The sequence below is a fragment of the Pristiophorus japonicus genome, chromosome 17 (genome assembly GCF_044704955.1).
Source record: "Pristiophorus japonicus isolate sPriJap1 chromosome 17, sPriJap1.hap1, whole genome shotgun sequence".
In the NCBI taxonomy this organism is placed as follows: Eukaryota; Metazoa; Chordata; class Chondrichthyes; family Pristiophoridae; genus Pristiophorus; species Pristiophorus japonicus.
Window position 1 is genome coordinate 47,094,646 of NC_091993.1, and position 27,117 is coordinate 47,121,762.

The 27,117-nt window shown below is 43.9% G+C and overlaps 1 protein-coding gene across 2 annotated transcripts in view; it reads left to right on the plus strand.

Moving 5' to 3' along the window:
• Positions 1–17,591, plus strand: part of asb7 (ankyrin repeat and SOCS box containing 7) — a 56,777-nt gene extending 39,186 nt beyond the window's left edge. For both annotated transcript variants that reach the window (XM_070859359.1, XM_070859360.1), the window contains one exon: positions 16,483–17,591. In XM_070859359.1, coding sequence (XP_070715460.1) covers positions 16,483–16,622 — 140 coding nt within the window. In that variant the 3' untranslated portion in view covers positions 16,623–17,591. The remainder of the gene's footprint in view (positions 1–16,482) is intronic.
• The last annotated feature ends 9,526 nt before the right edge of the window (positions 17,592–27,117 follow it).

Sequence of the window (27,117 nt, forward strand, 5' to 3'; positions counted from 1 at the left end):
TAATTCCCTTATTGGTTAAAAATCTATCTATCTGTGATTTGAATACATTCAATGATCTAGCCTCAACTGCTTCCTTGGGCAGAGAATTCCACAGATTCACAACCCTCTGGGAGAAGAAATTCCTTCTCAACTCGGTTTTAAATTGGCTCCCCTATATTTTGAGGCTGTGCCCCCTAGTTCTAGTCTCCCCGACCAGTGGAAACAACCTCTCTGCCTCTATCTTGTCTATCCCTTTCATTATTTTAAATGTTTCTATAAGATCACCCCTCATCCTTCTGAACTCCCAACGAGTAAAGACCCAGTCTACTCAACCTATCATCATAAGATAACCCCCTCATCTCCGGAATCAGCCTAGTGAATCGTCTCTGTACCCCCTCCAAAGCTAGTATATCCTTCCTTAAGTAAGGTGACCAAAACTGCACGCAGTATTCCAGGTGCAGCCTCACCAATACCCTATACAGTTGCAGAAGGACCTCCCTGCTTTTGTACTCCATCCCTCTCACAATGAAGGCCAACATTCCATTCGCCTTCCTGATTACCTGCTGCACCTGCAAACTAACTTTTTGGGATTCATGCACAAGGATCCCCAGGTCCCTCTGCACCGCAGCATGTTGTAATTTCGCCCCATTCAAATAATATTCCCTTTTACTGTTTTTTTTCTCAAGGTGGATGACCTCACACTTTCCGACATTGAATTCCATCTGCCAAACCTTAGCCCATTCGCTTAACCGATCTAAATCTCTTTGCAGCCTTTCTGTGTCCTCTACACAACCCGCTTTCCCACTAATCTTTGTGTCATCTGCAAATTTTGTTACACTACACTCTGTCCCCTCTTCCAGGTCATCTGTGTATATTGTAAACAGTTGTGGTCCCAGCACCGATCCCTGTGGCACACCACTAACCACCGATTTCCAACCCGAAAAGGACCCATTTATCCCGACTCTCTGCTTTCTGTTGGCCAGCCAATTCTCTATCCATGCTAATACATTTCCTCTGACTCCGCGTACCTTTATCTTCTGCAGTAACCTTTTGTGTGGCACCTTATCGAATGCCTTTTGGAAATCTAAATACACCACATCCATCGGTACACCTCTTTCCACCATGCTCGTTATATCCTCAAAGAATTCCAGTACATTAGTTAAACATGATTTCCCCTTCATGAATCCATGCTGCGTCTGCTTGATTGCACTATTCCTATCTCGATGTCCCGCTATTTCTTCCTTAATGATAGCTTGAAGCATTTTCCCCACTACAGATGTTAAACTAACCGGCCTATAGTTACCTGCCTTTTGTCTGCCCCCTTTTTTTAAACAGAGGCGTTACATTAGCTGCTTTCCAATCCGCTGGTACCTCCCCAGAGTCCAGAGAATTTTGGTAGATTATAACGAATGCATCTGCTATAACTTCCGCCATCTCTTTTAATACCCTGGGATGCATTTCATCAGGACCAGGGGACTTGTCTACCTTGAGTCCCATTAGCCTGTCCAGCACTACCCCACTAGTGATAGTGATTGTCTCAAGGTCCTCCCTTCCCACATTCCTGTGACCAGCAATTTTTGGCATGGTTTCTGTGTCTTCCACTGTGAAGACCGAAGCAAAATAATTGTTTTAAAGTCTCAGCCATTTCCACATTTCCCATTATTAAATCCCCCTTCTCATCTTCTAAGGGACCAACATTTACTTTAGTCACTCTTTTCCGTTTTATATATCTGTAAAAGCTTTTACTATCCGTTTTTATGTTTTGCGCCAGTTTGCCTTCGTAATCTATCTTTCCTTTCTTGACAAGGTGGATGCAGAGAGGATGTTTCCACTGATGTGGGGAGACTAGAATTAGGGGACATAGTCTTAGAATAAGGGGCCGCCCATTTGAAACTGAGATGAGAAGGAATTGTTTCTCTCAGAGGGTTGTAAATCTGTGGAATTCGCTGCCTCAGAGAGCTGTGGAAGCTGGGACAGTGAATAAATTTAAGACAGAGATAGACAGTTTCTTAACTGATAAGGGCTTATGGGGAGAGGGCAGGGAAGTGGACCTGAGTCAATGATCAGATCAGCCATGATTGTATTAAATGGCGGAGCAGGCTCGAGGGGCCAAATGGCCTACCCCGCTCCTATTTCTTATGTTCTTATGACAGAGTAATAAATACCACAATGCAAATTGACAGTCATATAAACCAAAGCCTAAAAGGGTAGAAGATATAGATAGAAAGAATTAGAAATGCTGATTTTAACTCTCCCTTTTGCCACTTGATGTCCACCTGCTTCCATTTTAACTGCGTGGTTCTTTTAGGAGCAGACCAGAGCCCCATGAATGCATGCAAATCGGGGTCCGAAGAAGTCATTAGGACACTGATGCAATTTTAATGAGCAAAAACAGAGTACCGCTTAGTGGTGAACCTGCTGAGTAAAACCTAGTCTCACAATGACCATGGAAGTCACATTTAAAGGGATGCTTATCTGCAAGCACTCAGATAATTGTATTTTTTGGATTTCCACTGGAGAGTTTGCCATGGAGATTGCTCTTTTTTTCTACATGTATTCTGCTTCCACATCCTCTAAGCACACAGTCCATGCTGGGTGTCATTCTTGGAACTTGAATGTGGTTGTGTGAAGAGGAGGAGTAGGGGGCTGTCCTATCACAAGGAGAAGCAGTTGGTCCTGTTCGGGACATGTGGGGCAGGGGGTGCTGCTCGAAAACCTTACCTAGCTCAGGATGGAAGGCTGAGAGTGCGTTTCCTCCATTGTCTGAGGAGCAGTGCATGAGGCAGCTGTTGCAGATCTCTTGAGCCTCCTGCAAGCCTCATACAGTTTGCAGGGCCAGGTGACCATGCGTTGCAGTGAAAGCCACCATCGCCCTTCACCACCTTCACTCGGGCTCTTTCCAGGGCACTAATGGGGATATTTCTTGCCTCTCTGAGTCTGTAGTTCATACTTGTATCAAGCAGAGGCCCTCTTTGCCAGGGCCAGCAACTGCATTACTTCCCCAATGGATGCCAGAATGAAAGGGCTGTGGGATTAGTTGCAGTAGTTGTCGTATCTCAAGTGCAAGGGGTCATAGCTATATACATATAGCCATTAGGGCACCAGAAAACCAGCCAAGAGCATGTGTTGACGGGAAAAGATTTCATTCCGTCTGTGTACAGCTAGCCAGTGATCACTGCCGCTGAATAATGCTGGTCTGTGCCAGATTTCCAGACAGCAGTCATGATTCCTTCATTCTGCACCCGTCAACGATCCCCTCACTATTCCACCTGTCACACAACACTGGAGGATGACTGCAGGGGACAAGGGCTGCCCCCTCCACACATTGCTTATGAAACCCCGCCATAACTCCAACGTGCCCGCACAAGTTAGGTAAAGCAGAACCATTGGACCACCAGGATGATCAATGGTTTAAGTGCCTGAATTGGTCTGGGAGCTCACTTCAATACAGCACACGGGGATCTCGCACACTGCTAGTGTGCTACATAACCTTGCAATCCAACCAGGATTACACATGAGGAGGAACAGCAAAAGGATCTCCCCTCATATGACGAGGAAGACTTGGTCAAAAGCGAGCAAGGATGGATTACTTTACTGTAATAACCTGTTCAACATGTGCATGAATCATGGGTATTAAACCAAGTTGCTGTGCTGTGTGTAGGTCATAACTGGTTGTGAAATTGTAGAACTGTGCAAATTGCATGTAAAAACAGTAGTTTTGTTCTGTGGCATCTAAAGTGTAGTGTAGCTGCATGTTTTAATGTCAGTGGTTGATAAGGCAATATCACATGTAAAGTGTAAGTTTCTACTAAAGTCTGTTCTTTTTCTGTCTCCAATCTTTCCACATTTAATCCAGCACAAAGACACCTGAAGAGTTTTTAATCAGCCATGCTCCTTAGTTGCCTTGTTTCAACATCCCTGAACTAGAAACACAAGCCCCCTCTAAAGGCTGGAATTTGAACTCTGGTCTCCTCATCTAAACACAGAAACATAGAAAATAGGTGCAGGAGTAGGCCATTCGGCCCTTCGAGTCTGCACCACCATTCAATAAGATCATGGCTGATCATTCCCTCAGTACCCCTTTCCTGCTTTCTCTCCATACCCCTTGATCCCTTTAGCCGTAAGGACCATATCTAACTCCCTCTTGAATATATCCAATGAACTGGCATCAACAACTCTCTGCGGCAGGGAATTCCACAGGTTAACAACTCTGAGTGAAGAAGTTTCTCCTCATCTCAGTCCTAAATGGCCTACCCCTTATCCTAAGACTGTGTCCCCTGGTTCTGGACTTCCCCATCATCGGGAACATTCTTCTTGCATCTAACCTGTCCAGTCCCGTCAGAATCTTGTAAGTTTCTATGAGATCCCCTCTCATCCTTCTAAACTCCAGTATATAAAGGCCCAGTTGATCCAGTCTCTCCTCGAATGTCAGTCCTGCCATCCTGGGAATCAGTCTGGTGAACCTTCGCTGCACTCCCTCAAATAGCAAGAACGTCCTTTCTCAGATTAGGAGACCAAAACTGAACACAATATTCCAGGTGAGGCCTCACCAAGGCCCTGTACAACTGCAGTAAGACCTCCCTGCTCCTATACTCAAATTCCCTAGCTATGAAGGCCAACATACCATTTGCCGCCTTCACCGCTTGCTGTACGTGCATGCCAACTTTCAATGACTGATGAATCGTGACACCCAGGTCACGTTGCACCTCCCCCTTTTCCCAATCTGCCACCATTCAGATAATATTCTGCCTTTGTGTTTTTGCCCCCAAAGTGGATAACCTCACACTTACCCACATTATACTGCATCTGCCATGCATTTGCCCACTCACCTAACCTGTCCAAGTCACCCTGCAGCCTTTTAGCGTCCTCACAGCTCACACAGCCACCCAGTTTAGTATCATCTGCAAACTTGGAGATATTACATTCAATTCCTTCATCTAAATCATTAATGTGTATTGTAATTAGCTGGGGTCCCAGCACTGAGCCCTGAGGCACCCCACTAGTCACTGCCTGCCATTCTGAAAAGGACCCATTTATCCCGACTCCCTGCTTCCTGTCTGCCAACCAGTTCTCTATCCATGTCAGTACATTATCACCAATACCATGTGCCTTGATTTTGCACACCAATCTCTTGTGTGGGACCTTGTCAAAAGCCTTTTGAAAATCCAAATACACCACATCCACTGGTTCTCCCTTGTCCACTCTACTAGTTACATCCTCAAAAAATTCCAGATTTGTCAAGCATGATTTTCCTTTCATAAATCCATGCTGACTTGGACCGATCCTGCCACTGCTTTCCAAAATGCGCTGCTATTACATCTTTAATAATTGACTCCAACATTTTCCCCACTACTGATGTCAGGCTAACCGGTCTATAATTACCTGTTTTCTCTCCCGCCTTTTTTAAACAGTGGTGTTACACCAATCCATAGGAACTGATCCAGAGTCGATAGACTGTTGGAAAATGATCACCAATGCATCCACTATTTCTAGGGCCACTTCCTTAAGTACTCTGGGATGCAGACTATCAGACCCAAGGGATTTATCGGCCTTCAATCCCATCAATTTCCCTAACACAATTTCCTACTTTATAAGGATATCCTTCAGTTCCTCCTTCTCACTAGACCCTCGGTCCCCTAGTATTTCCGGAAGGTTATTTGTGTCTTCCTTCATGAAAACAGAACCAAAGTATTTGTTTAACTGGTCCGCCATTTCTTTGTTTCCCATTATAAATTCATCTGAATCTGACTGCAAGGGACCTACGTTTGTTTTCACTAATCTTTTTCTCTTCACATATCTATAGAAGCTTTTGCAGTCAGTTTTTATGTTTCCAGCAAGCTTCCTTTCATACTCTATTTTCCCCCTCCTAATTAAACCCTTTGTCCTCCTCTGCTGTATTACAAAATTCTCCCAGTCCTCAGGTTTGCTGCTTTTTCTGGACAATTTATATGCCTCTTCCTTGGATTTAATACTATCCTTAATTTCGCTTGTTAGCCACAATTGAGCTACCTTCCCCATTTTATTTTTACTCCAGACAGGGATGTACAATTGTTGAAGTTCATCCATGTGATCTTTAAATGTTTGCCATTGCCTATCCACCGTCAAACCTTTAAGTATCACTCACTAGTTTGAGCACTCTAATGTGAAACTCCTCGCCCGCCTTTGCCTTCCCTTCCTCCTACAGAGGATAGGGACTAATAACGCAATATTGGCTTTGTCACATTTCTGGAGTGTTTGACTATTTTATCACAAGAAACTACTTTGAACGCTGGAGGCTTTGAAAACAGTGCATTTTTAAAAAAGGCATCCAGACAAAAGGTGGTTAATATGCTAAACTGAAGTTGTTCCTCAAATATGAGCGGTTTTGATAGAGTTGATCGGGAGAAATTGGCTGGACGGTCAATAACCAGAGGACATAGATTTAAGGTCATTGGCAAAAATTCAGCAGTGACATAGACATTTTTTAAATGCAGGGAGTTATGATCTGGCATGCACTGCCTGAAAGGGCGGTGAAAGCAGATTCATTAATAACTTTCAAAAGGGAATTGAATTGGATATATATCGGAAAAAGAACAAATTGTAGGGCTGTGGGCAATGTTCACTTTAAGTTGTGCGGCCGCTTGGACCTGCTGCGCAACTGGCTTGCCGACTGAATGGGAAAAACCGCACATGCCCAGTATTGGGAATAGGTCGCTCAGCCCCTTAAACATGCCCGGTATTGGGAATAGGTCTCTCAACCCCTTAAACATGCCCGGTATTGGGAATGGGTCTCTCAGCCCCTTAAATATGCCCAGTATTGAGAATGGGTCTCTCAGCCCCTTAAATATGCCCAGTATTGGGAATGGGTCACACAGCCCCTTAAACATGCCCAGTATTGGAAATGGGTCTCTCAGCCCCTTAAATATGCCCAGTATTGGGAATGGGCCCCTCAGCCCCTTAAACATGCCCAGTATTGGGAATGGGTCTCTCAGCCCCTTAAATATGCCAAGTATTGGGAATGGGTCTCTCAGCCCCTTAAACATGCCCAGTATTGGGAATGGGTCTCTCAGCCCCTTAAACATGCCCAGTATTGGGAATGGGCAACACACCGAAAAAAAATTAACAGGCACATTGGGTAAACAGCAGGGAAGTGGGACTAATTAGATAGTTCTTTCAAAGAGCCGGCACAGGCATGATGGGCCAAATGGCCTCTTTTGTGCTGTATGATTCTATGATCAAAAAGTCAGCCAGGCAGTAAAATCCTGTGAGAAGGTCAAAGAGACAAGAAACTGCATGGAGAAAGGTTCTTCCTGGGGTGTGGGACAGAACACAAGTTTTGGTCAGTTTAAGTTGCGAAATATGACACATAAAAATTAGGTAGTGCAGCATGTTCAATAATTTGTGTGAAGTGAAGATAAATTGTACCGACTTGAACTAAGTGAATTTGCCTCCTAAAACAATAACAAGTACTTGTATCTATATGGCACCTTTAACTTAGTAAAACGTCCCAAGGTGCTTCACAGGAGTATTATGAGACTAAAAATTTGACACCGAGCCACATAAGGGGAAATTAGGGCAGATGTCCAAAAGCTTGGTCAAAGAGGTAGGTTTTAAGGAGCGTCTTAAAGGAGGTAGAGAGGTGGAGAGGTTTAGGCAGGGAGTTCCAGAGCTTGGGGCGCAGGCAACAAAAGACACGGCCACCAATGGTTGAACGACGACAATCAGGGATACTCGAGGACAGAATTTAGAGGGCCGCAGATATCTCTGGGTGGGGAGGGGATTGTGGGGCTGGAGGAGATTACAGAGCTGGAGGGACGAGTCCGTGGAGGGAATTGAAAACTAGGATGAGAATTTTTAAATTGCGGCGTTGCTTAACTGGGAACCAATGTAGATCAACGAGCAAAGGGGTGATGTGTGCGAGTTAGGACACGGGCAGCTGAGTTTTGGATCACCAAGTTTATGTTGGGTAGAATGTGGGAGGCCTGCCAGGAGCACGTTGGAGCAGTCATAGAATCATAGAAAATTCCGACACAGAAGGAGGCCATTCGGCCCATCGTGTCTGTGCCGGTCGAAAAAGAGCTATCCAGCCTAATCCCACTTTCCAGCTCTCGGTCCGTAGCCCTGTAGGTTACGGCACTTTAAGTGCACATCCAAGTATCTTTTAAATGTGATGAAGGTTTCTGCCTCTACCACCCTTTCAGGCAGTGAGTTCCAGACCCCTACCACCCTCTGGGTGAAGAAATGTTTCCTCATATCCCCTCTAATCTTTCTACCAAATACTTTAAATCTATGCCCCCTGGTTATTGACTCCTCTGCTAAGGGAAATAGATCCTTCCTGTCCATTCTATCTAGGCTCCTCATAATTTTATACATCTCAATTAACTCTCCCCTCAACCTCCTCTATTCCAAGGAAAACAACCCCAGCCTATGCAATCTTTCCTCATAGCTAAAGTTTTGCAGTCCTGGCAACATTCTCTGCACCTTTTCTAGTGCAATCACATCCTTCCTGTAATGTGGTGACAGTACTCAAGCAGTGGCCTAACTAGTGTTGTATACAGTTCTGGCATAACTTCCCTGCTCTTGTATTCTATGCCTCGGCTAATAAAGGAAAGCATTCCGTATGCCTTTTGAACTACCTTAGCGACCCATCCTGCTACCTTTTAAGGAGCTGCGGACATACACTCCAAGGTCCCTCTGTTCTTCCACGCCTCTGCGTTCCTCCCATTTATTGTGTATACCCTTGCCTTGTTGTTCCTCCCCAAATGCATTACCTCACACTTTTCCGGATTGAATTCCATTTGCCACTTCTGTGCCCAACTGACCAGTTCATCGATATCTTCCTGCAGTCTGGAGCTTTCCTCCTCACTGTCAACCACACAGCCAATTTTTGTATCATCTGACAATTTCTTTGTCAAGTCTAGATGCAATAAAAAGACACGGAGGAGGGTTTCAGCAGTGGATGAGCTGAGGCAAGGATGGAGACAGGCGATGTTACTGAGGTGGAAATAGCCGGTCGTGGTTACGCTGCGATTATGTGTTCAAAAGCTAATTTCAGGATAAAATATGACACCTTGGATGTAAACAGTGTGGTTCAGCCTCAGACACATGTTGGGGAGAGGGATGCAGTCAGTGGCCAGGAAACTGAGTTTGTGGCAGGGACTGAAAACAACGGCTTTGGTCTTCCCAATCCCAATCCTAATTCTAATGTCGGAGAGATTGAAGAGATATACGTGCAATAGACACACATCTAGTCTAGATCACAGGAGGAAACTATTGTTACATCCCTGGGTTATACTGTTGTACAAGTGGGTGTTCGTCAACAACACCCATAAAAGTAAGATGCTCATACCAATTATGAGAGCTCCTGATTCACTGAACCCGCGTCGGTGTCTGCAACATATCTGAATTTGTAGCCGTGTTTGATTGTTCTCATTTGATCAACCAAACACCCAATGTAGATTTGGTGGGGGTGTTTTCAGTTCTGACAACCAAGGCAGTTCCGTTTATCGGTACACACAGGTCGATCTACTCTCTTTTGGTTACGGTATTATAAAATCTGTAGAGTTGCCTAGGGCCTTGCTTTTTAAAAAGAAATAATGAGCTATGAATTAATCAGAACAGACTATACTTCCCCTGGATTCTTTAAAACGAAGTCACACATGCACAGTGGCACAGAATTTCTTTTTTGGAATTCATTCACGGGATGTGGGCGTCGCTGGCAAAGCCGGCATTTATTGCCCATCCCTAATTGCCCCTGGAGAAGGTGGTGGTGAGCTGCTGCCTTGAGCCGCTGCAGTCCGTGTGGTGAAGGTTCTCCCACAGAGCTGTTAGGGAGAGAGTTCCAGGGTTTTGGCCCAGTGACGATGGCAGGTATATTTCCAAGTCAGGATGGTGTGTAACTTGGAGGGGAACTTGAAGGTGATGGTGCTCCCATGCACCTGCTACCCTCGTCCTTCTAGGTGGTAGAGGTTGCGAGTTTGGGAGGTGCTGTCGAAGAAGCTTTGGTGAGTTGCTGCAGTGCATCTTGTAGATGGTACACACTGCAGCCACGGTTCGTCGGTGGTGGAGGGAGTGAATGTTTAAGGTGGCGGATGGGGTGCCAATCAAGCGGGCTGCTTTGTCCTGGATGGTGTGAACCTTGTATGTTGTTGGAGCTGCACTCATCCAGACAAGTGGAGAGTATTATATTAGATTCCTGACTTGTGCCTTGCAATTTTGGAAAGGCTTTCGGGAGTCAGGTGAGTCACTCGCCACAGAATACCCAGCCTCTGACCTGCTCTTGTAGCCACACTATTTCTGTGGCTGGTCCAGTTAAGTGTCTGGTCATGGTGACGCCCACAATGTTGACGGTGGGGGATTCAGTGATGGTAATGCCATTGAATGTCGAGGAGGTGGTTAGACTTTCTCTTGTTTGAGATGGTCATTATCTGGCACTTGTATGATGTGAATGTTACACGCCATTCACCAGCCCAAGTCTCAATGTTGTCCATTTCTTGCTGCATGCGGGCATGGACTGTTTCATTATCTGAGGAATTGCGAATGGCACTGAACACTGTGCAATCATCAGCGAACATCCCCACTTCTGACCTTGTGATGGAGGGAAGGTCATTGAAGCAGCTGAAGAAAGTTGGACTCGGGACCCCCTGAGGAACTCCTGCAGCCATGTCCTGGAGCTGAAATGATTCACCTCCAACAACCACAACCATCTTCCTTTGTGCAGAGTATGACTCCAGCCAGTGGAGAGTTTTCCCCGATTCCCATTGACTTCAGTTTTACTCGGGCTCCTTGATGTCACACTCGGTCAAATGCTGCCTTGATGTTAAGGGCAGTCACTCTCACCTCACCTCTGGAATTCAGCTCTTTTGTCCATGTTTGGGCTAAGGCTGTAATGAGGTCTGGAGCCGAGTGGTGCTGACGGAACCCAAACTAACCATCAGTGAGCAGGTTATTGGTGAGTAAATGCCAGTTGATAGCACTATTGACGATATCGTCCATCACTTTGCTGATGATTGAGAGTAGATTGATGGGGTTTGGTGGGAGGCAGGGGGGGTGGGGGTGTGGGTGGCGAAGGTAACTGGACGAATTTGATTTGTCCTGCTTTTTATGGACAGGACATACCTGGGCATTTTTCCACTTTGTAGGGTAGATGCCAGTGTTGTAGCTACATTGGAACAGCTTGGCTAGAGGCGCAGCTAGTTCTGGAGCACGTCTTCAGCATGACAGCCGGGATGTTGTCAGGACCCATAGCCTTTGCTGTATCCAGTGCACTCAGCCGTTTGTTGATATCATGTGGAGTGATTCAAATTGGCTGAAGACCAGCTTCTGTGATGGTGGGGACCTCAGGAGGAGGCCGATATGGATCATCCACTCGGCACTTCTGGCTGAAGATGGTTGCAAACGCTTCAGCCTTGCCTTTTGCATTCGCGTGCTAGTCTCCGCCATCATGTGTGGGGTGGACTGGTTGGGCTCGGTGCTCTTTACCTTTACGCCGTTGTTCATAGGTTTATATGTAACCTTCTGAGCTGTTGACTGAGGGCCGTGTGGCTCTTTGTTGGCCAGCACGGATATGATGGGCCAAAATGGCCTCCTTCTGCGCTGTAAATTTCTATGGGGAATGTTCATGGAGTCGCCTCCTCCCATTAGTTGTTTAATGGTCCACCACCATTCACTACTGGATATGGCAGGACTGCAGAGCTTTGATCTGATCCGTTGGTTGTGGGATCGCTTGGCTCTGTCTATAGCATGTTGCTTCCGTTATTCAGCATGCATGTAGTCCTGTGTTGCAGCTTCACCAAGTTGGCACCTCAGTTTTACGTACACCCAGTGCTGCTCCTGGCATGCTCTTCGACACTCCTCATTGACTCGGGTTGGTCCCCTGGCTTGATGGTAGAATGAGGAATACACCAGGCCATGAAGTTGCAGATTGTAGTGGAATACAATTCTGCTGCTGCTGATGGCCCACAGCGCTTCATAGAAACGTAGAAAATAGGTGCAGGAGTAAGCCATTCGGCCCTTCGAGCCTGCACCACCATTCAATAAGATCATGGCTGATCATTCACCTCAGAACCCCTTTCCTGCTTTCTCTCCACACCCCTTGATCCCTTTAGCCGTAAGGGCCATATCTAACTCCCTCTTGAATATATCCAACGAACTGGCATTAACAACTCTCTGCGGCAGGGAATTCCACATGTCAACAACTCTCTCAGTGAAGAATTTTTCCTCATCTCAGTCCTAAATGGCTTACTCCTTATCCTTAGACTGTGTCCCCTGGTTCTGGACTTCCCCAATATCGGAAACATTCTTCCTGCATCTAACCTGTCCAGTCCCATCAGAATTTTATATGTTTCTATGAGATCCCCTCTCATCCTTCTAAACTCCAGTGAATACAGGCCCAGTCAATCCTGTCTCTCCTCATATGTCAGTCCTGCCATCCCGGGAATCAGTCTGGTGAACCTTCGCTGCACTCCCTCAATAGCAAGAACATCCTTCCTCAGATTCGGAGACCAAAACTGAACACAATATTCCAGGTGAGGCTTCACCAAGACCGTGTACAATTGCAGTAAGACCTCCCTGCTCCTCTACTCTCATCCCCCAGCTATGAAGGCCAACATACCATTTGCCTTCTACACCGCCTGCTGCACCTGCATGTCAACTTTCAATGACTGATGAACCATGACACCCAGGTCTTGTTGCACCTCCCCTTTTCCTAATCTGCCGCCATTCAGATAATATTCTGCCTTCGTGTTTTTGCTACCAAAGTGGATAACCTCACATTTATCCACATTATACTGCATCAGCCATGCATTTGCCCACTCACCTAACCTATCCAAGTCACCCTGCAGCCTTTTAGCATCCTCCTCACAGCTCACACCGCCACCCAGCTTAGTGTCATCTGCAAACTTGGAAATATTACACTCAATTCCTTCATCTAAATCATTAATGTATATTGTAAATAGCTGGTGTCCCAGCACTGAGCCCTGTGGCACCCCACTAGTCACTGCCTGCATTCTGAAAAGGACCCGTTTATCCCGACTCTTTGCTTCCTGTCTGCCAACCAATTCTCAATCCACATCAATACATTACCCGCAATACCATGTGCTTTAATTTTGCACACCAATCTCTTGTGTGGGACCTTGTCAAAAGCCTTTTGAAAGTCCAAATACACCACATCTACGGGTTCTCCCTTGTCAACTCTACATCCTCAAAATTCTAGAAGATTTGACGAGCAGGATTTCCCTTTCATAAATCCATGGAGGCCCAGTTTTGAGCTGCTAGATCTGTTCTGAATCTGCAATGTTTTGTGCAACTGACGTGTGTTCAGTGCCACCATTTATGCAAAAATATTTGGAGCATTGTCAATTCGAATTGTCTAATAACTTTAAAACACACAATTATTCTTTACCAACCAGTCTGGGATGACCTTCATTGGCATCACATCCATAACGGGTTCCAGTAGCCTACCTTCAAACACATGGAGCAAGCTCTGATAATTGGCTGCTGAAGAAACAGTTTTATTGTTGTTGTAATAGTTGCTGGGAGGGTCGAATACATTCACAAATGCTTTTAATTTAGTAATGTAATAGAGTAGCTTAGCGGTACCACTGCTGTTTTGAAAACCCATTTTGCTTGTTCCCACCTATCCTTACAGAATTCTTCAAATTGTGTGTCCCAGTTACAATGTGTGATTGAAACAATTGAAGGAAAAATTATTGATTCCTTCAACTAACTGTGAATTTGCAATAGAAAATGGGGTTTTTAATATCTGCAAAGATACAATTAAATGTGAAATTTATATTCAGTTCCTCAGTGTCAGCTGTGGCTCAGTGGGTAGCACTCTCGCCTCTGAGACAGAAGGTTGTGGGTTCCAGTCCCACTCCATGGTACTTGAGCACATAAATCTAGGCTGACACTCCTGTGCAGTGCTGAGGCCCTGCACAGTCTGCTATCTTGGGTCATAGAATTAGAGAATCATACAAATTTACGGAAGGAGGCCATTTCGGCCCATCGTGTCCATGTCAGCTGACAAAGATCTACCCAACCTAATCCTACTTTCCAGCTCCAGGTCTGTAGCCCTGTAGGGTACGGCTCTTCAAGTGCACATCCAAGTACTTTTTAAATGTGGTGAGGGTTTCTGTCTCTACCACCCTTTCAGGCAGTGAGTTCCAGAACCCCACCACCCTCTGGGTGAAGAAATTTCCCCTCAAATCCCCTCTTCACCTCCTACCAATTACTTTAATCTATGCCCCCCCCCCTGGCTCTTGACCCCTCTGCGAAGGAAAATAGGTCCACTCTATCCAAGCCCCTCATAATTTTATCCACCTCACTATGGTCTCCCTTCAGCCTCCTCTGATCCAAAGAAAACAAACCCAGCCTATCCAACCTTTCCTCATAGCTAAAATTCTCCAGTCCAGGCAACATCCTCATAAATCTCCCCTGTACCCTCTCTAATGCAATCACATCTTTCCTGTAATGTGGTGACCAGAACTGCATGCCGTACTCTAGGTGTGGCCTAACTAGTGTTTTATACATTTCAAACATAACCTCCCTGCTCTTGTATTTTATACCTCGGCTAATAAAGGCAAGTATTCCGTTTGCTGCCTTAACCACTTTATCTACCTGGCTTGCTACCTTCAGGGATCTGTGGACATGCACTCCAAGGTCCCTTTGTTCATCTACACTTCTCAGTGTCCTACCATTTAATGTGTATTCCCTTGCCTTGTTAGCTCTCTCCAAATGCATTACCTCTCAATTTTCCGATTGAATTCCATTTGCCATTGTTCTGACCAGTTCATTGATATCTTCCTGCAGTCTACAGCTTTCTTCTTCATTAGCAAACACACAGCTGATTTTAGTATCATCTGCAAACTTCTTAATCATACTCTCTACATTCAAGTCTAGATCATTGTAAGGGACCCAGCACCGAGCCCTGCGGAACCCCACTGGATACAGCCTTCCAGTCACACAAGCATCCATCAACCATTACCCTTTGCTTCCTGCCTCTGAGCCAATTTTGGATCCAACTTGCCACTCTGCCCCGGATCCCATGGCCTTTTACTTTCATGGCCAGTCTGCCATGTGGGACCATATCAAAAGCTTTGCTAAAATCCATATACACGAGATCAAACACACTACCCTCATTGACCCTCTTTTTTACCACCTCAAAAAATTCAATCAGACATTACCTTCCCTTAACAAATCCATGCTAACTGTCCTTGATTAATCCATATCTTTCTAAATAAAGATTTATCCTGTCCCTCAGAATTTTTTTCCAAAAATTTTCCCACCACCGAGTTTAGACTGACTGGCCTGTAATTACTCGGTCTATCCCTTTCTCCCTATTTAAACAAAGCTGCAACATTAGCAGTCCTCCGGCACCATACCTGTAGTCAGAGAGGATTGAAAAATGATGGTCAGAGCCTTTGCTATTTCCTCTTGCTTCTCTTAACAGCATGGGATACATTTCATCCGGGCCTGGGTATTTATCCACTTTCAAAGCTGCTAAGCCCCTTAATACTTCCTCTCTCACTATGTTTATTTCATCTAATATTTCACACTCCTCCCTGATTGCAATGTCTGCATCGTCCCTCTCTTTTGTGAAAACAGGCGCAAAGCATTCATTAAGAACCATACCCACTTCCGCCTCCACACATAGAGATTACCTTTGTGGTCTATAATAGACCCTACTCCTTCTTTAGTTATCCTGTTGCTCTTAATGTATTTATAAAACATCTTTGAGCTTTCTTTGATTTTACATGCCAAAAATTTTTCATGCTTTTTGCTTTCCTAATTTCCTTTTTAATTGCACCCCTGCACTTTCTATACTCCTCGTGTTTCTGCAGTATTGAGCCCTCGGTATCTGTCATAAACCTCCTTTTTTCCCTTGACATCCAGGGGGTCTAGATTTATTAGTCCCACCCTTTTTCTTTAAGAGAATATACTTGCTCTGAACCCTCCGGATCTCCTCCTTGAATGCCTCCCACTGCTCTGACACTGATTTACATTCAAGTAGCTGTTTCCAGTCCACTTTGGCCAAATCGCCTCTCAGCTTAGCAAAATTGGCTTTTCTCCAATTGAGAACTTTTATTCCTGGTCTATGTTTGTCCTTTTCCATAACTACCCTAAATCTAACTGAATTATGATCACTAGCACCAAAATGCTCTCCCACTGATACCCCTTCCACCTGCCCAGCTTCACTCCCTAAAACTAAGTCCAGGTGGATGTAAAAGATCCAACTGCACTATTTCAAAGAAGAGCAGGGGAGTTATCCCTGGTGTCCTGGAGCCAATATCTATCCCTCAATCAACATGACAAAAAAAGATTTATCTGGTTATTATCACATTGCTGTTTGTGGAAATACCTCTAAAAATTTCATGAGCTGGTGTTTCATAAGTGTTGGAGTTTCCTTGACTTGTGTCTAAGTCCCCTTGTAAGGCTGCATCGGAGGTTCTTCATATTAATCTGATTTATTAAGATAGTTATGAGACATTAGTGTAATACTTTTTTCGTTTCTTTTTCTCTCTCTAGGACAGCCTAGAAATTTGCAGGATTTGTGCCGAATTAAGATCCGACAGTGCATAGGTCTGCAGAATTTGAAAGGACTGGATGAACTCCCTCTTGCTAAAGTCATGAAAGACTATTTGAAGCACAAGTTTGATGACATCTGAATGTTGAAAATTCAAGTCTTGAGGGTTTGAAGTAGCTGCTGCCTTGCCCCAAGTACATCCTATGCAATTCCCGATTTGATGAAATTTAAAGTCAATACGGGTATCCATACCTCTCCAAATTTAACAACTTGGTCTTATTTGTCATAATTAGCCCGCTCCAGGAGAATCTGTGTTCGCTTCCAAAATAAAGTTCCAAGCTGACATTCTTAACTATTTGAGTTGGCAAAGTTCAAAAACATTCATTATTTTCTCCCTCCCAATTATTTTAACTTATTGACTATAAGATTCACTCAACCGGAACAGGTGACATTTGAATGATAGAGGTCACGAAACAAGAATGAACAAGCTACAAAGAAATTCTGTTTGAAAACCTCCGTTAAGGGATTTGGTACACCTGCAAGTTAGTTTCTATCAAGACTGATCGTCCAAGTCAAATGTTGGAAATCTGAAAGAAAGGCAGAAGCAGCTCATTCAGCACCTCTGGAAAGAATGGACCGTTGGTGTTTTGGGCTCGTACCCTTCATCAGAACTGAAAAATAATAGACAGACCAGCATATTGATACAATGAAAAAAAGGGGAATGGAGAGGGAAACAAGAAACTGTGAGTGCCAGTGGAATGAATGAGTGATGTATCAGATCATTTCAGTCAAGTAAAAGAAAGGAGGGATATGTGAATAGTTGGAACAGTTGGAAGGCTTAAGGAAAAGATTATGGGAAAGATACTGAACTGCAATGACCTGTTACATCATCCAACAGACATTCCAATGGTATTTTTCATTTTCCCTCCCCTCCCCCTTTTACTGATCAAATTACAGGTTGAACCTCCCTTACCCAGAACCCTCGGGACCTAGCCTATTCTGAATAAGGGATTTTTCTGGATGAGGGGTGGTCACGTTAAATTGGATGGCACAGGTACTGAGCAAGGGATATCGGGGCTGGCTGGCTTGGGGCTAGGAGAGCGGCAGAGATATCATGGTGGGGGGGGTAGGGGGGTGGATCGGGGGTCAGGCCAGCGATTGCGGGAGTCAGCAGTGAAGAAGGACTTCAATTTGTTCACGTCGGAGTTCTGGACGAGGGATGGTTCTGGATAAGGGAGGTTCAACCTGCAATATGTTTATCCATTTTTGTTTTTCTATTCTGAAAAACGGTAAGAGCTCCAAACGCCATGGTGTGTCCTCAGCACAGATGCTGACTGAGCTACAGTGAGTCTCCTTGTGTTGGTGTCTCCACACCCAGGCTATTGTATTTTGGTGAGGAACAGAACTTAAAGATGCTAGTGTGATTTGGGCTTTCATTGCAGTATTTTCCGTTCTTCTGTCTTCTCTTTTCCACCCCTCCCAAAACTGCTTATCTTGCCCTTCGCTGTAATGCTCTGCTTTCTTGTCTGTGGTAGTTTGGCAATGCAGGTGACATGCTGGGTTGCAGTCGATGCATTGAACATGGAAATATTGTTTGGGAGAAGGTGAAAGAGCTGAGCAGCGTGTATATCATAATCAGATTTTCATATAATAAATATCTCTTCACTCAGCCTTGCTCTGTCCTTGGCACCTCTCATCTCTTTGTGCTGCTTACTAGTGTACCTCTGTGTTATCTTCTTTGCCCTCAACCTGTCTTGCTCTGGAATTGGCATTTTCTATTCTGTCTACAGCAGGGCCTCGTTAACTTGACCTATATTGTAGTCTCACCACCTCCTCGGTTTCATATTGCTATGGTATGATGTATGCAGTTCATTCTTTTTGATTTTTCAAACATCCATCCAGCAGAAATAAGAATACTGAAGACAGACGGGTGTCAGTGAGTAGTATTTCTTGTGTGTCTGCCCAGTGGTATTTGTCCCTGTGAGAGGCGTTTCAGCAAAAGTAGAATCTAAAAACGATACAACTTTAATTTTAGGCGGAATACAACATTAGAGATTACCATTTATTTCACTTGCATCAAATTCTGAGCGGAACATTTTGGAGTGTTTCTCATTTTATGTTTCTCATTGGTGTGAATATACAGAATAATAAGAATTCCTATTTGGTTCTGCCAGAATATTAAAGGAGATTAAATATCACAGCTACTGGTCTGGAGGGAATGGTCCTGTTTATTGTAGACTTGAGTGCACAGTTCTGTTCTACTTCGTAAGTGTTATTCAACAATGCAGTTAGGTGTTCAACACAGTCATAAGGAACAGGGCTACTCTTCTCTGAGGGTGGCAAGACCCGAGATTACTGGTGCACTACTTTATTCTTCTTCCTCTCTGTCCTGTTCTTTGTCTCTGCCCCCAGCAAAGTAAAAAGCAGTAAGCAACTGGATCCTCTTGTTTCGGATTTATTGAAAAGATTGACTCGACACTGTAGGTTTCAAAAGTTACATGTAAAGGTAAGAATATGCTTTAGCCACTAAGATGTAAGAGACACTTTATAGTTTTTTGCCAGTTTTGTGTGGATTGTGTGTGTGTTTTGGGGGTAGGAGAGGGACTTTGGTTAAACTAGCAGTGTGCAATGTTACTACCTACGGTCTGCTCGCTCCTTTCCTGCTCGGGTGAAAATATGACCAGAGGTACTGCTGCATGTTTACAAATCCTATACAGTAACATTCAAGTGATTTAATTTATTTACAGCCCCAACACTTATTTTCACAGCAGTGGCAATGATTCTGTCACATGCTGCACAGTAGCAGTGAATGGTCCCTGGAGACTGACTCAGTTAGAGTTGAGTATCCCTCTGTATGTTGCCTTTGCACAAAGCAACAAATAAAACCATTATTGAGAAATCTGCAAATTGGAACCACTGACATTGCTGTTACACAAAACATTAGTGTCTGCCTTACAAATATGAAATGCCTTACACATCTATCCCTGGTCTGACACTGGAGTGTCCCTCTCCACACTAACATAACAAACAAAAGAAACAAATCAGAGAACAAGTCTGGGAGCCTCGACACTGTAGAAATCATCATTTTGTTTTACTCATCTTTTTAAAGAAATAAAAAATTCTAATTTAAAGCTTAAATTGTTTCTGACCATTTTTTTCAGGTAACACTAATGTATTTGATGGTAACACAAGTTTCAGGCGCATTTAACTGCCTTTATTTCTTTTGTGAGAAGGACTTCAGTCAGTGATCTTGGTGGCTAACCTGTATTTTGCCTTGCCCTTGTGCTCCGTTAGCACTGAAACCTACTGTGTCCTGCCCATAGCAGTCTGTTCACCAGTGACCCTAGAATTCAGAATGGTCATTGAAGCTAGTGATGCATTTCTTGATGCAAAGGGCATTTAGCTGGTCCTGAATAGCATGTTGTAATAAGGACCCACTGTACTATCAAGGTGTATTGGGGCACTTATTTAATGTCTTGAATGCTCGAGAACTATTTAGTTCTTGCTGCACCAATCAAAAGGAAATTTAGTAAGTGGCCTTTTGAATGAAAAAAGCAAGCCCATTGGAGATAAACAGCTTTGAAGACCAAACGTTATCTTGCATCATTTCTAGACTTGATGGGTTGGGATCCAATCCTTTAGTAAATACAGAAGTATATAAACAGATACATTTTTTTTTAAAGCTAGTAAGCTATGATGCATAGGGGTCATAGATTTTTTTAAGTGTTTTTTTTGTACATTTTTCATCTTAACTTGAAATACCAAAGAAAAACTAAGATCTCTAAGAATTCATTGGATGAATTTTTTTTGTACAGTTTTATAACTGGTAATGTATCAACTGAACTATTTAATGTTTGAAGAAATGGACCACTGATTTTTGTAAATGTTGTGTTCTAAATGTAAACAGATTAATACATTTTTAGAGTTATTTAAATGCCACAATTCAATAAAATATTTCATAAGTGTTACTCATGTTATATTGTGTGTGTTCAGATACTTTGTACATGGCTTGGGATGTCTGCACAGGTTCCATTTTACACACCCATTGGCGAGCTGCAAGTACTTTATTTTATTCATTGATTTATTTCTGCGAGAGATTTCCTGCATATCAAAGTGAATCCTTTTGCAGCTCCTGCCCAAACTCATTAGTGAGAAATTACCAACCGATCGAATGGATATCCAAGGACCCTTTAAAGTCAATTTTATTGCTAGGCTTTTCCAGGAGTTGTTAAAGATTTTTATTTTAGGCGTCAAAAACCAGGAGAAAATCTGAGGAAAAAATTAGAGTTCAAAAACCAGGATTCAGCGGGGGAAAAACACTTTATTTTGAGCATCGTTTAACCTCAAAGCCAGCAAAGGACGAATGAGGCACGGTTAGGCTAACTGGCAACTGCCGATTATTTACACAGTTCACAGGCACCACTTTCATAGGCCTTATTAGCAGCTCAAAATAGTCATTCTCCATAATCACAAAATACTGTTGCATTATTCTAACAGTAAGATCCATTGATTGTATTTGTGAATGGACAGCGTGCTGTAAAATACTGACCTTAACAATTAGTGTCTAAAGTAGCATATCGTATCGTGAAGCTCGAATATTTTTAAAGTCTGACTAAATATGGAATTTAAATTTTGCAGTATGTGCTATGGTATATTGTGGTTATTGTATGTAGTGTAAGCTGAACAGGATTAATCTACAAGAGGATTTGAGCATATTTGGGAATTGGGCAGACAGGTGGCTGATGAAATTCAATGTAGAGAAATCCAGGAAGTGACCGTTACTTAAATGGAAGAAAATTGATGCGTGTGGAAAATGAAAGTGACCTGGGCATCCAGATTGACAATCAATTGAAGGGGTACATAGTGGTTATGATACTGGACTAGTAATCCAGAGGTCTGGATGAATGATCCGGAGAGATGAGTTCAAATTCCACCACGGCAGCTGGGGAATTTAAATTCGGTTAATTAAAAAAATCTGGACTAAAAAGCTATTATCAGTAATGATGACCATGAAACTGCTGGATTGTTGTAAAAACCCAAATGGTTCACTCATGTCCCTTAGGGAAGGAAATATGCCACCCTTACCCGGTCTGGCCGATATGTGACTCCAGATCCACTGCAATGTGGTTGACTCTTAACTGCCCTCTGAATGTCCCAGCGAGACACTCGGTTGTTTAAGGCAGTCCACCACCACCACCTTGAAGACTATAAATGCTGGGCCTTGCCACACATCCCATGAATTAATAAAAAATATTGCATCAATGCTCAGTGGCAGTGAGTGAAGCAAATCAGATGTTGGGATGTATTAAAAGGTTCATATTGAGCCGGATTAGTGAGAGAATCCTGATTATAAATCATTCTACCACATGCTACCATGCTTGCATTTTAAAAAAAAACATTTAAACGCTCACTTCATTGCACGTGCTCATCTCAACAGTCTTCCATCCAGCAATCATGTTAGTTCCTCACTCACCCCACTCTATAGCCTGCAAATTTACATTTATTACATACAAACTACACAAAAAAAAACATGCAAACCTTTGCAATCATCACCCTCCTTTTGGGCTGTGTGCGCTGTTGGCAGTAATTGCATACTTTATCATGGCCTTGGGTTTCCGTATATAGCACATCACAAGCATGTTCTGGTAGAGATTTTGATGTGAGGTATTCAGAGGGAGAGAGACCAGTGAATGCACAGGATTAGGAGAATGAATTTTGACCACAGCCACAGGTTGGATGACAGTAGTTTGGGAGGGAGGCCAGGGAAATGAGAGTGTGCAGTCTAAGTTGGCATTTCCTTCCTGTTTCATTCTGTTGAAACTCACTGCTTCATATTTATTTTGACCAATTTGAAACATTAACCTCCTTGCAAACTGTTTTACAACATTCATTTAAGTTGATTCTAATTTATCACCTGCTTAGCAACAGGACTGCTGCCAGATTCCTCGCCTGGCTACCAGCAATACTGAGCTCCAAAGGTGTTTTCCCCTCAATCATTCTGTCACTTTTGCTCGACTGGTACAAAGCTGTTCAGGCGGGTTCCCACAAATCTGCACTTATGTAATGGACATCCAAATTGTTTTTGCTCCTCCTGGTCTCTCACCGTTAAAGAAAGAAAGACTTGTGTTTATATAGCGCCCTTCACCAGCACCAGAGTCCCAGAGCGCTTTACAGCCAATGAAGTACTCAGAAAATATACCGATTTGTCTTCCTCCAATCTGAAGTCGATGACCTCTCACTTCCCCACATTAAGCTCCACCGATCATAGAATCTTACAGCACAAAAGGAGGGCATTGGCCCGACGTGCCTGTGCCATCTCTTTGAAAGAGCTCTCCAATCAGTCCCACACCTCAGCTTTTTCCCCATTACCCTGCAAATTACTCCTCTTCAAATACATGTCCAATTGCCATTTAAAGCTTCCTGTGCCATCTGCTTCCACCACCCTTTCAGATTGTGTATTCTAGAGCTGAGCCCTCTAAAGAAATTTAAATTATAATGATCAGAAACTGGAATTAAATGACACAGAATCTACAGAACAGAAATAGGCCATTCAATCCAACTGGTCGATGCCATCAGCCTCCTCCCACTTTAATTATTTCTTCCCACCCTGCCCTGTAGCCTCGGTTTTTTTGATAGTGACTATCATTGATGCCCCCTTGGGTGGAAACGGCTTCTCCATATCCACTCTATCGAACCCCTTCAACATTTTAAAGACCTTTATCAGGTCTCCTCTCAAAGAGAAGAGCCCTAGCCTGTTTGATCTTTCCTGATAGTTGTATCCTCTCAATTCCGACAACATCGTTGTAAATCATTTCCTCACTCTATGCAGTGTTTCAATATCCGTTTGTAGAATGGAGCCCAGAACTGCGCACAGCACTCCATGTGGTCTAACTAAGGTTATATGTAAATTTAACATTATCCCTGCTATTCCTCTAGAAGTTAACTCCAGTATGTTTTTGCACTCTTTATGGCTTTATCACAAACATGTCTCACTTCACTTGTAGTGCAATCTCAGTGAGAGGTTGCAATAATGGCATACATTACAATGAAAACCTTCCACGCTGTGACACCACTCAAATATATTTTGCCTCTATCTCTCTCTTCTATCTGCTCTTGCTCTCGCCTCTTTTTGTAAGTCACTCTTCCTCCGTCTTCACTCCTGTATATCTCCAAGACTCTGTATATGCCTCGCAACTTTCTGTATCTGTATCCCTCTCACATTGTGTTCCTCTTCCACACTTTCCCGTTATCTATGGGCCTTTCCTTCCTCTTCTTTCCCCCTTCCATGGAAACCCGAAGCTAATCTCGGAGATCTGGACCTCCGATTGTCACTGAAGTGATTGTTTTTCTCCCTGTGTATGTGTAAGCGCCTTGGGTCCGTTTGCTACGTTAATGGTACTATATAAATGCAAGTTGTTGTTGTCAAGGATCTTCCCTCAGCCAATTGTTTAATCCTCAAACTCCCTCAGAGCCTGGTCAGCAGTGAAACACGATCGATCATTCGTCACCATCTCAGGGTGCCTGGATACAATTTCAAAAAGCTCTACTTCAAGGGAATTAGTGCAGCATTGTCCAATATAGTAGTCACTAGCCACATGTGTGGAATTGGGAATCCAGATGTGGCTAATTGCCTTTGATTAATAAATAAATCAATAATAAACACCGTCATTGGGCATGTGAAAGAAAGACATGCATTTATATAGCGCCTTTCACAACCACCAGACGTCCCAAAGTGCTATGCAGCCAATTAACTACTTTTTGAAGTGCAGTCACTGTTGTAATGTAGGAAACAATCTCAGTACTCATATTTGCACAGTGTATGCAAGTGAACTTTAATCTTTTTTGTGTTTTTTTTGCTCAAATTATATGAAAAGCAGAGTGCGAGTGTTTATTGTGCGTTGTGAGTACTTCATTTCCTTGGTTACTAAATAGCGTAGATATTTGAAGTACCTGGATTGTATGGAAACCATTTTGTACTAAAACGATGTTGCTGTAGTCACACTTGTGGCTCGTCAGGGATTTATACTGTACAACACTGAATTAGAATAACTTTTAATTGATTGGCTGGGGTTAGGTGGTCGTTCAGTGTTCTCTCTGTAAGAGCTAATGGAATACAGTGCAATTCACTTCCATCGGTCTTTATAGTGCCCAGATAGCTTGGCTGAGAAAATGTGACTCTCCCAAACCTTTTCCCATTTGTTTGTATGTTTGCACTCAGTTATAAACAACAGGAGTTGGGTTTGTGAAGTGATTCCCTTTAATGTTTCACAGGCAGGAAGGAATTTCACAGCTGCTGGGGAAAGCTCATTGACCTGCATTGGAGGTCAGCTGCAACCATCTGTGTGCACTATATATTTTCCTTTTTCTGAACGCTAGCTTTTGTTGATTTGAAATGTTGGGTGAGCTCGCTCAATGCTACCCCTGCCGTCCAAGATGGTGAAATCAAATGGCAGAGATCTGGTGAAGCACTAAAATCCCAGTCCACGCGGTTGAACCTGATCATGCACAAGGATAACGATCCAGAAGTTGCGTACACTGGCCAGGACATGTCCTCTCGTGATTTGTGCTGCTGAATGTTCTGCTGCATCTCCCGCAAACAGTCTCATATCACTGATTTCACATCAACAGGAGTGTTACAGATCCCGAGCACAAAACCCAACCTAACAGCCTCGAGCAGTACTGAGGGAGCGCTGTACTGTTGGAGGTGCCTTCATTCACATGAGACGTTAAAATGATGACCCGCCTGCCCACTCGGCTGGATGTAAAATCCATGGCACTATTTTGAAGAACACGGGAGTTCTCCCAGGTGTCCTGGTCAGTTTTTATTCCTCAATCAACAGATTATCTTGTCCTTTATGTCAGTGCTGTTTGTGGGACCTTGCTGTGTGAAAATCAGCTGCTGCATTTCCTACATTATAACAGTGACTATACTTCAAAAGTACTGGTGGTCATGATATCTTGCCTTTATTGCAAAGGGGATGGAGTATAAAAGCAGGGAAGTCTTGCTACAGCTATACAGGGTGTGCTGAGGCCACACCTGGAATACTGCGTGCAGTTTTGGTTTCTATATTTAAGAAAGCATATACTTGCTTTGGAGGCAGTTCAGAGAAGGTTCACTAGGTTGATTCCGGAGATGAGAGGGTTGACTTATGAGGGAAGGTTAAGGAGGTTAGGCCCCTACTCATTGGAATTCAGAAGAATGAGAGGTGATCTTATCGAAACAAAAAAGATTAGGAGGGGGATTGACGAGGTGGATGGAGAGATGATGTTTCCACTGATAGGGGAGAATAGAACTAGGGGACATAATCTTAGAATTAGGGGACGCCTTCTGAGATGAGAAATGTCTTCTTTCAGAGGGTTGTATACCTATGGAATTCGCTGCCTCAGAGAGCTGTGGAAGCTGGGTCATTGAATAAATTTACGACAGAAATAGACAGTTTCTTAAACGATAAGGGGTTATGGGGAGCAGGCAGGGAAGTGGAGCTGAGTCCATGATCGGATCAGCCATGATTTCATTTAAGGGCAGAGCAGGCTCGCGGGGCCGTGGGCATACTCCTGCTCCTATTCCTTATATGGTATCAAAACAGATTCCAACCCTGACACACAACATTGTCCTGATTCAAATTCCAGCCCTGATACACACCCCAGTTCTGATAATGATCCCGATCCTGATATAGACCCCGGTCTTGATACAAACTTGATACAGATCCCAGTGCTGATACAGTCTCAGTGCTGATACAGTCCCAGTGTTGATATAGATCCCAGTGCTGATACAGTCCCAGTGCTGATACAGTCCCAGTGCTGATACAGTCCCATTGCTGAGACAGATCCAGTGCTGATACAGTCCCAGTGCCGATACAGATCTCAGTGCTGAGATAGTCCCAGTGCTGATACAATCCCAGTGTTGATACAGAGCCCAGTGTGGAACATTCCCAGTGCTGATACAGTCGCAGTGCTGATACAGTCCCAGTGTTGATGCAGATCCCAGGGCTGATACAGTACCAGTGTTGATATAGAGCCCAGTGTGGAACACTCCCAGTGCTGATACAGTCCCAGTGCTGATACAGATCACAGTGCTGATTCAGTCCCAGTGCTGATACAGATCCCAGTGCTGATAAAGTCCCAGTGCTGATAGAGATCCAGTGATGATACAGTCCCAGTGCGGGTACAGATCCCAGTGCTGATACAGTCCGAGTGCTGATACAGATCTCAGTGCTGATACAGATTCCAGTGCTGATACAACCCCAGTGCTGATACAGCCCCAGTGCTGATACAGATCCCAGTGCTGCTACAGCCCCCTGCTGATGGAGCTGCAGTGCTGATACAGTCCCAGTGCTGATACAGATACCAGTGCTGATACAGCCACAGTGCTGATACATCCTAGTGGCGATACAGATCTCAGTGCTGATACAGATCCCAGTGCTGATACAGTTCCAGTGCTGATGCAGTCCGGTGTTGATACTGTTCCACTGCTGAGGCAGATACCAGTGCTGATACAGTCCCAGTCCTGATAGAGATCCCACGCTTATACACTCCCAGTGCTGATACAGACCCCAGTGCTGATACAGTCCCAGTGCTGATACAGATCCCAGTGTTGATACATACCAGTGCTGATACAGTCCCAGTGCTAATAGAGT